Source organism: Neovison vison, chromosome 6 (genome assembly GCF_020171115.1).
Source record: "Neovison vison isolate M4711 chromosome 6, ASM_NN_V1, whole genome shotgun sequence".
Classification (NCBI taxonomy): domain Eukaryota; kingdom Metazoa; phylum Chordata; class Mammalia; order Carnivora; family Mustelidae; genus Neogale; species Neogale vison.
The window spans coordinates 118,295,685-118,308,094 of NC_058096.1; the positions used below are offsets into that span (position 1 = coordinate 118,295,685).

At 38.1% G+C, this 12,410-nt stretch overlaps 1 protein-coding gene across 2 annotated transcripts in view; it reads left to right on the forward strand.

The window, feature by feature from the left end:
• PCYT1A (phosphate cytidylyltransferase 1A, choline) overlaps positions 1 to 12,410 on the forward strand; it is a 51,729-nt gene that overhangs the window by 28,323 nt on the left and 10,996 nt on the right. For both annotated transcript variants that reach the window (XM_044252101.1, XM_044252100.1), the window contains exons 3-4: positions 7,209 to 7,308; positions 11,880 to 11,996. In XM_044252101.1, the coding sequence (XP_044108036.1) occupies positions 7,209 to 7,308; positions 11,880 to 11,996 (217 nt within the window). The remainder of the gene's footprint in view (positions 1 to 7,208; positions 7,309 to 11,879; positions 11,997 to 12,410) is intronic.

Genomic DNA, 12,410 nt, shown 5'->3' on the forward strand with positions numbered 1-12,410 from the left:
TATTCTGTAGGATTCCATTAAGGTTAAAATGAAGGAGGTGTGTTTTAGGAGAATAAAGGTAGAAATACTTAGTCCTACTTTTATAAGGCTTAGTTTCTAGAGACGCTCTTTTTAGACAGATATTTTTAGAAATACTATTCATTCTAACTAGAGGCAATTCTGGAGAGAGAGATTTTGCTGATCTGTTGTAGTTGAAGAACTTTAGGTTTCATTTTCTATACTTGGGAAGAATTGAAACCCCAGCCAGGAGGGATACCTGCATTTGCTTTCTGCCTTGGTATGTACACAGTATACAGGGAAGATTGAAGAAACAGTTGTAAAAGGACACTTTTTTTAAAAAAAGATTTTATTTTATTTGTTTTAGAGAGAGAAAAAGAAGGAATGTGGGTATGCTTGAGTGGGGGGGAGGGGCAGAGGGAGAGGGAGAGAGAGAATCCCAAGCAGAACTCTGTGCTGACCACAGAGCCTGACACAGGGCTTGATCCCAGGACCCTGAGATCATAACCTGAGCCGAAATCAAGAGCTGGACACTTAATTGACAGCCACCCAGGTGCCTTGAAATATAGGATACTTTAATGTATCTTTTAAAATTGAGATTAAATTAATATAACATAAAATTCACTGTTTAAACCATTAAAAAATGTGCAAGTCAGTGTTTTTTTTAGTGTATTCACAATGTTATGCAACCATCATCACTATCTAATTCCAGAACATTTTCATCACCACAAACAGAAGCCCCATATCTATTAGCAATCACCTCCCCATCCCCTCAGCCTTTTCCCGGGCAACCACTAATCTACTTTTCTCTAGGTCTTTGTCTATTTTGGACATTTCATATAAATGGAATCTTAAAGTATGTGGCCTTTTTTTATCTGGCTTCTTATATTTAACATTGTTTTCAAGGTCCATCCAGGTGGTAGCATGTATTAATACTGCACTCCTTTTTATATTACACATAGACATACCATTTTGTTTATCCATTCATCAGTTGATGCACATTTAGATTGTTTCCACTTTTTGGCTATTGTAAATAATGCTTTCATGAACATTATTCATGTATAGGTGTGTGTGTGTGTGTGTGTGTGTGTGTGTGTGTGTTTTCAGGGGCACCTGGCTGGTCCAGTCAGTCTCCCAGGACTGTGCAATTTTTGATCTTGAGGTCCTGAATTCAAGCCCCATGTTGGGCATAGAGCCTACTTAAAAAAATAATAATAAAATAAAATCTTTGTTTTCATCCTTTTGGTTATATACCCAGGAGTGTAATTTCTGGATCATATGGTATTCTGTGTTTAACATTTTGAAGAACTGTTTTCCAGAGTTGGGCACCAGTTTACATTCACAGCAGCAGTGTGTGAAGGTTCCGGTTTCTCCACATTCTTGCCATCACTGTTATTGCCAGTGTTTTTGCTCATAGCCATCCTAGTGGGTGTGAAGTGGTATCATTGTGGTTTTCATTTACATTTCCATGATGACTAACATTGTTGAGCATCTTTCCATGGGTTTTTTGGGCATTAGTATATCTTCTTTGGAGAAATGTCTAGATCCTTTTGCCTTTTCTTCACTTCACACTTCTGCCTCCCTTCCATTTTCAATGGCCTAACCATAGATTTTTCAGTTTCTCTTCCTAGACCTGTTAACTTGACCTTCTCTAGTTTAATGTTTCTAGCTTGATCTGGGCTTAGTAAAGTGCTCAATAGTTCCATTAGTCATTTGCTGATCCTCTGGTACATTTCCCACAATAGCTATTCCACATATTTTTTACCTTCCTCAAGCTTTCAGTGTCATTCCAACCTCCCTATTTTTTAAAGGACATTTCATGTCCTTCTTGCTATACCAGTTGAGGACATCAGATATAAATTTGTGTGTTTTTCCTCTTTACATCTAACATTGTCCTTTTATCACCTTCCTTTCTGCTTTTAGAAGAGGATGAAACTTATTTCTAAAGCTAGTACTTTCCCCCCTGCTTTCCTTTGAAGCCATTCTCGACCATTTCTCTAGACTCTTCTGTTTTTCCTTCTCCAGTATTTTCAGTCTCTGGCTTCTTGTCCTCTGTCTTGGATATGTACAGATGTCCTTAACTTAAAAAAAAGTCACTTGATCTTTCTGTCTCCTCTAGGTACCTTTCAGTTTTTCTCATTCCTTTTACAGATACACATATCTAATGAGAGATTATTACTACTTTTTTCCTTTTCTTCCAGTTTTCTTAAAGGCACTGGTGTTCTTTTATTAATATATTCTATAAGGTCTCTAATAGTCATTTGAATCACCAAATTCAAAGACTTATCTCAGTTCTCATTTTCTTTGATCTCAACTCCTTTTTAAAAAAATATCCCTATTCCTGCTACTATACTACTGGTACTACAGTCTTATTTTCAGTTCAAAAATTCATTGTAAATGCCTCTTTTTTCTTGTGACAATATTTTTTCTTTTTACCATATTCTACCCATTCCTCCTTTATAAAGTCTGCCACCCTTTCTACTCCCACTGCAACATTAATGGAAAAATCTAAGTCTATTTTCTTTTCCATATAATAACCTCTGAACTGGTCTCTTTCTTTCTTTATTTTATTTTATTTTTTTTGTTGTTAAAAAATTTTTATTTATTTGACAGAGATCACAAGTAGGCAGAGAGGCAGGCAGAGAGAGAGGAAGGGAAGCAGGCTCCCTGCTGAGCAGAGAGCTCGATGCAGGGCTCAATCCCAGGACCCTGGGATCATGACCTGAGCTGAAGGCAGAGGCTTTAACCCACTAAGCCACCCACGCAGCTCTGAACTGGTCTCTTTCTAAGTATGCAAGATAACCAGTGGTGTCCTAGTAAACTGGCTCACTGCAGGGGAAAAAACCCTCTGATAGGTAGCATTTGCTGATTTCTGTGGCTGAGATCAGATTACCAATGATTTAATAACTGGCCCACAAAATTCCCGAATATTTAACAACCAACTCCAGTACACCACTGGTAATAACTTTAAGAGACACAGTAAAGCTTGTCTTTGATCTATATGTACTATTGTTAATAAACACTTTTTTTCTATTTGTTTTATAGATTTTACCTGTTTTTATATATATATAAGCTATTGATATAATCATATACAATTATAATGCACATACCCATTTAAAGTGTGCAAGGAATAGTTTTTAGAATATTCAGAGTGGACAACCATCATATAATCTATTTTAGAACATTTCTGTCACCCCAGAGAGAAGCCTAGTACCCATTAGCAGTCACTCTCCCTTTCACCCTAATCCGCCAAGCCCTGTATAACCACTAATTCACTTTCTGTGTAAATTTTTTTATTCTGGACATTATATATAAATGGAATCATACAATAAGTGGTCTTTTGTGGCGAGCTTCTTTCACTTAGCCTAATGTTTTCAAGATTTCAGGATTCCTATTGTAGCGTGTATCAGTACTACATTCCTTTATATGCCCAAATGTCCTTTGTTGCTTGAGGTATAACTTATATACAGTAGAGTGCACAAACCTTAAGTGTACAGCTCAATATGTTTTTACATATATATATATGCAGATTATATATATACACACACACACACATACACACACACGTAATCACCAGTATTCCCAGAAGACTCTCACATCCCTGCTTGTCAGTATCCACTTTATCTAAATTTCCTCCTTTTCCTGTGGCTTCCTAGTCATTATAGATTAGCTTCGCTGTTTTTGAACTTTATATAGATAGAATCATAAATTGTGTATTATTTCGTGAATAGCATATGCTTTTTTTTTAAAGATTTTACTTATTTATTTGACAGACAGAGATTACAAGTAGGCAGAGAGACAGGCAGAGAGAGGAAGAAGCAGGCTCCCCATTGAGCAGAGAGCCCGATGCGAGGCTCCATCTCAGGACTCTGGGATCATGACCTGAGCTGGAGGCAGAGGCTTTAACCCACTGAGCCACCCGGGTGCCCCAGCATATGCTTTTAGAAACACAAACTACTGTTAAGCAACTCTTTGAGTACTAACTTCTAGAGGATAAATTGTCTTCTTTAATCTGTAGAGAAATCTGTGTTAACTACAGAAAATTGTATATTTGGGTCATTGGTCTGTTCTTATCTCCTTTAAAAAATGTTCTTAAAAAGGATAGCACACATATGTACCCATGTCCCCTAAAAAGGAATGTTTTATCTTTATAGCTTTAGCATACCTTTTTTTTTTTTTTTTTTGACACTGAGAGAGAGATCACAAATAGGCAGAGAGGAAGGCAGAGAGAGAGGGGGAAGCAGGCTCCCCACAGAGCAGAGAGCCTGATGCGGGGCTCCATCCCAGGACCTTGAGATGATGACCTGAGCTGAAGACAGAGGCTTAACCCACTGAGCCACCCAGGCACCCCAGCTTTAGCATATCTTAAACTAAGCTAATTATAGAAATGATTTCTAAAAAGAATTTTTTTAAAAAGATTTATTTATGTACATTGGGGAGGGTATGTGCTATGGTGAGTGCTGTGAAGTGTGTAAACCTGGCGATTCACAGACCTGTACCCCTGGGGATAAAAATATATTCTATGTTTATAAAAAATAAAAAAAAATTTTTAAAGATTTATTTATTTTTAGAGAGAGAGAGCAAACATACAGTGGGGAGGGGCAGAGGAAGAGAAAGAGAGAGAATCTTAAGCAGGCTTCCTGCTTACAATCCTGAGATTATGACCTGAGCTGAAATCAAGAGTTGGTCACCCAACCAACTGAGCCACCCAGGTGCCTCAAAAAGAAATGCATTTTAATTTTAAAACCTAGTCTTAAAGGACGCCACCTAGGTTTCTCAGTCAGTTGAGCATCCAACTCTTAGTTTCTCTTAGGTTATGATCTCATGGTGAACCCTGAGTCAGGCTCCGTACCCAGGGCGGGAGTTTGCTTGAGGATTCTACCCCTCTGCCTCTCCCTCTACTCATACTCTCTCTCAAATAAATAAAAATCTAAAACCTAATTGTAAAAAGTCCATCCTTATCTGAAAACAAAACAAAACAATGTCTTCCCAGTCCCTGGATTCAGCCCAATCATGATGTAATCTATTTAGAATTTAAAATTCTAAGCAAACATTACTATAGTCCAACAGATAAGGGAATGTTATAAACAACTGAATGCAAAAAAATTTGACAATTTAAATAAAATAGACATTCCTAGGAAGAGACAAATTATCAAGACTAACCCAACATGAAACAGAAAATCTGAATGGACTTATCCCAAGTTAAAAAAAAAAATTGAGGGACGTCTGGGTGGCTCAGTGGGTTGAGCCGCTGCCTTTGGCTCAGGTCATGATCCCAGGGTCATGGGATCGAGTCCCACATCGGGCTCCTTGCTTGGCAGGGAACCTGCTTCTCTCGCTGCCTCTGCCTGCCTCTCTGCCTGCTTGTGTGTACTCGCTTGCTCTCTCTCTCTCTCTCTCTGGCAAATAAATAAAATTTTTTTAAAAATTGAATTAATTTTTAAAAATCTTCCCACAAAGACAAGACCAGTCCCAGCTGCTAGATTGATCAATTTAGTTTCCTATTCTGAACAGTTTCAGAAAATAGAGAATACTTTCTATCCCATTTTATGAAACCAAACATCAAACCCAGGGGAGAAAAAAGCACAAAAAAAGGAAACCATAGTTAAAAATTTTTCACGAACTAAGATGCAAAAATCCTTAACAATATATTAACAAATCTAGGAACATATAAAAAGATTTATATAGCATGACCAAGGGGGATTTCACTCTGGAATGCAAGGTTGGTTTGACATCCTAAAATCAATTAATCTAATACACCATAAGTAACAAAAGACAAAACCAGAATTTGATTGTTTCAGTAATGCAGAAAAAGCATGTGACAAAATCCAACATCTATTTATTATAAAAACTCTCAACAAATTGCAAAAAGGAGGGCAATTCCCCAGTTGATAAATGGCATCCACAAAAAAACCTACAGTTAACATAATGTTTAATGGTAAAAGACTGCATACTTCACCCCTAAGATATTTGTCCTTGTTACTTCTGTTTACCATTATTCTAGAGAGTCCACCTAAGGCAATAAGGGATAATAAAAAGGAAATTAAAGGCATCCAGATTGGAAAGAAGTAGAACATCTTTAGTCATAGATGACATGATCTCACATGTAGAAAATCCTAAGGAATCTACCAAAGTGCTTCAACTAATAATTGAGTTTAGCAAAGTCACAGGGCCACAATCAGTATACAAAAATCATCTGAAATTATACACACACACATTTGCATTTATAAGTCAATTTGTATTTTTATATACTAGCAAGGAACCATCCAAAAATAAAGTTAAGAAAAACAATTCCCTTCACAACAGAAACAAATAGAATAAAATACTCAAGAGTGCTAACAAAAACTCTTAAGTAAGACTTTCCTCTGTAGAGGAAAGAGCATTCCTGCATTCTTATTTCAGCTTTGCCTCTGAGTAATTGCATATAATTCATATAATTTCTTTGAACCTTGTTTTCCTCATCTTTAAATTGAGAATTATTATACTTCTTGCCTCACAGGGCTGTTGTGAGCATTAGAACATACTTACAGTGTAAAGCATTATACAGTGATAATCACAATTGATAAAGCATTCAGGAGCTATTTGCCTTGCCAGTCCCCTAGTTGAAGTCCCCTAGTTGAAAATGTGCTTAAGAACTTTGGCTATTTCATCACATAGAACAGGGTCGTGTGTTCTGCCAGACAGCGGAGGAGCCGTTATTTAGGACCCAGTTAGTTGGGACTATGCCTAGTTTCCCAGCTACCTCGCTCAATATTACCCTGAAATCACCCGTAAGACATTTATCTTTCATATCATGATTTACTGATTTACCCATTTGGTAAAAGGTTGCAACTTTCGGGACGCCTGGGTGGCTCAGTTGGTTGAGGGGCTGCCTTCGGCTCAGGTCATGGTCCCGGCGTCCTGGGATGGAGTCCCACATCCGGCTCCTTGCTCAGTGGGGAGCCTGCTTCTCTCTCTGTCTCTGCCTGCCACTCTGCGTATGCTCACCCTTGTGCTCTCTCTCTCTTTCTCTGACAAATAAATTTTTAAAAAATGGTTGCAACTTTCACTTGCCATTTTGAAATGCCTTTTTTTTCTTTTGTTACATGATTTAGGAGGAATTTAATCACCAGTATATTGAATAACTGGTTGTTCTTTAAAGCTGCCATTTTTGGGGTATTTCAGTCTGTACTATCGAACTTAACTTTGTTTTCCTTCACTTTCCTCTTAAGGGCTTACAGCAGCCAGCTCCTTTTTCTGATGAAATTGAGGTCGACCTTAGTAAGCCCTATGTCAGGGTAACTATGGAAGAAGCCAGCAGAGGAACTCCTTGTAAGTAAATGCTTAATTATATTGTTGTTTTACTCTTGTTTTTAACTTTTACTACTCCCCTTGAGTAATAAGCAGGCCAATGGGGTAGGGTAAAATGACAACAAAATGGTGTAGTAGCAGCAGGTCAAATTTCAAAATGCCATCAAACAGTTCAAGGATCACATTCAGATGTGATAGTAGACCTGTTGAAGGCAAGATATTTTTATTTCATTTCATTTCTTCTGATAACACATTCAGAATGTGGTACCTCACTCAGATCTGATCACATTAGCTATATTACCCAGCTTATTGCTAATCTGTTCACAAACCACCTGTGGTACATAAAATGTTTGTGTGTGCATGTGTACTGTTCCCAAGTTTTGAAGCTTATAATTAACAAGCACCAACTAATTTAATTTTTAACAATTTTAGAATAGAATTTTATAAATCATTTTTTCCCAATTATCTACTTTATCATCTCTTCATTGTATTCATGAAGAAATTGAAGTCTACAGAAACTAAGAAGTGAAAGTTCTCCTATAGTAAAACAAATAATTAGTGATAACACTGAAACTAAAGCCTAAGTTGTTCCATCTTTGTGTTCTTTTCACCCTGGAGTGATACTGCTCTTTGTAGACATTAGTTTTAAATAATAGAAGGTTATTGGCAATCTGATTGCATTTTAGGTGGAAAAAAGAATCACAAATTAGCCTATAAAGTTTGCAGGTCTGATTTGTTCTCTAGTTCTCTTTTTTTTTTTTAATTTTTTTTAATTTATTTATCAGAGAGAGAGAGGGAGAGAGCACAGGCAGACAGAATGGCAGGCAGAGGCAGAGGGAGAAGCAGGCTCCCTGCTGAGCAAGGAGCCCGATGTGGGACTTGATCCCAGGACACTAGGATCATGACCTGAGCCGAAGGCAGCTGCTTAACCAACTGAGCCACCCAGGCGTCCCTCTAGTTGTTCTCTTATATCATATTCCATCTGTTCAGTCTTATATGAAATAACCACGTGACTATTCATGTCAGTGTTGGACAAGGAGTAAACCAGTAAAGAATCTACACATGGGGGCGCCTGGGTGGCTCAGTGGGTTAAGCCACTGCCTTCGGCTCGGGTCATGATCTCGGGGTCCTGGGATCGAGTCCCGCATCGGGCTCTCTGCTCAGCAGGGGGCCTGCTTCCCTCTCTCTCTCTCTGCCTGCCTCTCCATCTACTTGTGATTTCTCTCTGTCAAATAAATAAATAAAATCTTTAAAAAAAAAAAGAAAGAATCTACACATGCCACAATTAATGAATTTTAAACCAATAACTAGTACCCACCACATACCATGTTTTCACTAGGGAGGTTAAGGGAATACAAGAAAGAAGTTGGTATAATCTAGGAGAAAACTCACTACCCAGAGAAAAAACAAATATGGCTGAAGGGATGAAAAGCTTATTTCTTTTGGAAGATGAAAGAAAAAAGTCAGCAGTATGTTTTCTAGGAGAAAGGGGGGGAAAAGGCAAAGTTTGAAGGGCAGTGGAATGTGTCAGGACAGAAGTTTCGGTGATAGGTATTTGAGAGGATCTATCAAAAGATGGATATATCAAAAATATATTAAAAAAATTGAAACACAGGTCAGTTCTGCCTAAAGGAGAACATGTATTTATTTAGCCAACAGTGATGCAAGGACTATGATTTATAATACAAATCAGGACCATTTTGAAAGTGAAAGGGGGTTGCTCTTAATAATATGCTGAGACAACATATGAATCAGGATGTGGTCATCCTGGCCAGTAGACACTTGGTAAAAGAATGAATAACTTGTGCTTTGTTCCCGCATTTTCTCATTCAACGGTGGTCTCTTCTGGCCATTTGGTTACTGTATTAGTCTGGGTTTGCCAAAGACTTGGGGGTAAGTCGTGGGGAATTGAGAGTTTAGGAGGCTGGGGGAACACTGAAGAGGGCAAGAAGCACATCTGGAGTTTGGTCTGAGAAAGGGTTCGGTGGTGACTTGGCTTGATAACCAGATGTTTAACCCTGGCAAACAGCCAATTGATCAACAGCATTCCTTACTCTTTCCACCATCCTGGAAATGTGTTTATGGAGCTAAATCCCCCTCATCTTGCTTTGCCCAGCTATACGCTAATGTCAAAGAAACAACAAATATTCTTTTTTTTTTTTCCAATTTATTTATTTTCAGAAAAACAGTATTCATTATTTTTTCACCACACCCAGCGCTCCATGCAAGCCGTGCCCTCCATAACACCCACCACCTGGTACCCCAACCTCCCACCCCCCCGCCACTTCAAACCCCTCAGACTGTTTTTCAGAGTCCATAGTCTCTCATGGTTCACCTCCCCTTCCAATTTACCCAAATTCCCTACTCCTCTCTAACACCCCTTGTCCTCCATGCTATTTGTTATGCTCCACAAATAAGTGAAACCATATGATAATTGACTCTCTCTGCTTGACTTATTTCACTCAGCATAATCTCTTCCAGTCCCGTCCATGTTGCTACAAAAGTTGGGTATTCATCCTTTCTGATGGAGGCATAATACTCCATAGTGTATATGGACCACATCTTCCTTATCCATTCATCCGTTGAAGGGCATCTTGGTGAAACAACAAATATTCTTAATTTTCGTATTCTATGCTTTGTTAGTTACTTCATGGTTATGGTTTCTAGGATGTAGAAGACATTATGCTCCTCAGATTATGTTTTCCTTTGCTTTGTTTTATGGATGAAGAAACTGAGTCTTAAAAAGGTTACGATTACAGAGGAGGGAGGCTGGTAGTTAAGTTGGAGCTCTAATTTTTCTGACTCTTAAATCTATTATATTGTTTGTTTTTCATTGTATTGGCATATCTATTTTATTTAAAAATTTTATTTCCTGTATTATAAAATCAGTACATTTCCATGGCCTAACATTCATAAAGTACAAACAGGGCACAGAATGAAATGTCTACCTATTACTACTATCTCACAGCCACCCAGTATCCCTCCCTCCCACCCTTTTAGTGGGTGTATCATGGTACATTCAGTCCTTCCATTGAAATTTAGGTTGGTTCCAAACTTATTATTACAAACTATGCTGCACTGAGTAACATACATATTTACAAATCTATCTGTGAAATAAATTTCTAGAATTGGAATAGCTGGGCCATTGTAGGAGATAAGAAAACATCTGATGACTATTTTTTTCCAGAAAAAAAAGCATAAAAGCATTTATTTGTCTTTTAATAGATATTGTCTAATTGCCTTTTTAAAAAAGATTTTATTTATTTATTTGAGAGAGCATGCATATACTGTGCACATGCACAAGTAGGGCAAGGGAGAAGCAGACTCCTGCTGAGGCACCCCTCTAATTGCCCTTAAAATTTTTGTACCAATTTATATTTCTATCACCAGTGTATAATTTCTCAGTTTAAAAGCTACTTATTTATGGATAAAGCTATCTGGAAAGAAATGTCCACAAACCTGAGAACCAGTTTTCTCCTCTTTGTTTCATTGTCCTCAAGGAGGGAGATGAGTCTTACCCCTCCCTTTGGTATGGTATATCTGATGAGTCTCCCCTTCTTTCCCAGAATGATAGAGCTGTTCCTAATGTTATTTTCTGCTTCTATAGTTAAATACTCTTCTTTTATTCACATATGGGAATATGTTCCTAGGACTTGTTTGATTTATTATTTGAAGCATAAGGAACTGGTAATGTCAATTCCATTCTCAGTGTGTGTGGTATTAGTCTTGTACCTCCAAGAAGTCATTTCTTGGCTTTTCTTTCATAGTCCACTACTACTAATAAATTGACAGTCTGGTCTCTGTTATTCTCACTAATGGAGAAAAAAGGAAAAGCACTAATATGAAGTCCTGTAGGATTTATATTTGACTTTCAAATACTTTATCGCCCTCTACTGAGAAAGTATAATATCATGCTTGCTGTCAGGGAGAAATACTTGAAGGAATCCCATCTGTTATCACAGAGTGGGTATTGAGGGTGACTGGGACTGAGAAGCAATAAATTGGTAACTGATACTTACCTTCACTCCTTTCACCTTCTTTGTCTTACCCCTATGGATCACTTCTTACTCACTGGGCAATTGGAGGGAGGTTTATTTTCAAAGCAAAGCTTAGTTATTAGTAATCAAACAGCCTGAAAATGAGAGAGCAAGCAAGAGAACACATGTGGCAGAGGGAGAGAGAGAAACAAGCTCCCCGCTGGGCAGAGCCTGATTCAGGGCTCAATCCTAGGACCCTAAGATCATGACCTGAGCAGAAGACAGACACTTAACTGACTGAGCCACCCAGCCACCCCTTCCCATTTACTTCTAAAATAACTTCAAGAAAAAGCAATCATGAAATCCAATACCATGAGCAGTTTGATGAAATCAGACTAAGAGTCAATGGATGTGATGTCAGAAGTGTCTTTGGAGCCAAAGAAGTCTATGATATTATTCCTCACAACCCCAACCTACCCTTCCATTAGAGTGAATATCCAGAGAACACCTTGAGAGAGGGATATGAAAAGATGGAACACAGTGTCATTTCCATTCGTCAAATATGAGGTATTGAATCAGTGTGTTTTTGTGATAAATTCTTTCCTTTGGATTTAGGTGATCGGCCTGTGAGAGTTTATGCTGATGGAATATTTGACTTATTTCACTGTGGTCATGCTCGGGCTCTGATGCAAGCAAAGAACCTTTTCCCTAATACATACCTCATTGTGGGAGGTAAGAAAACATCTGATGACTTTAGGTGCTTTCCAGAAAAAAAATAATTATAGTAGCCTTTTTCTCCTATTGTAACATGAATACTGGTTCTTGTTTTTGTTTTTATTTATTTTTATTTTTTAAAAGATTATTTATTTATTTATTTATTTATTTGACAGAAAGAAAGGTCACAAGTAGGCAGAGAGATAGGCAGAGGGAGAGGGGGGAAGCCGGCTCCCTGATGAGCAGGGAGTCCAATGCAGGGCTTGATTCCAAGACCATAAGATCATGATCTGAGCCAAAGGCAGAGGCTTAGCCCACTGAGCCACCCAGGGGCCCCTTGTTTCGGTTTTTAAATGAGAGATATGGAACAGCCTCTCTAAAACTTGAAGTATATGAATTATATAAACCTGGTGAGAGAAGCTCCAAGCACTC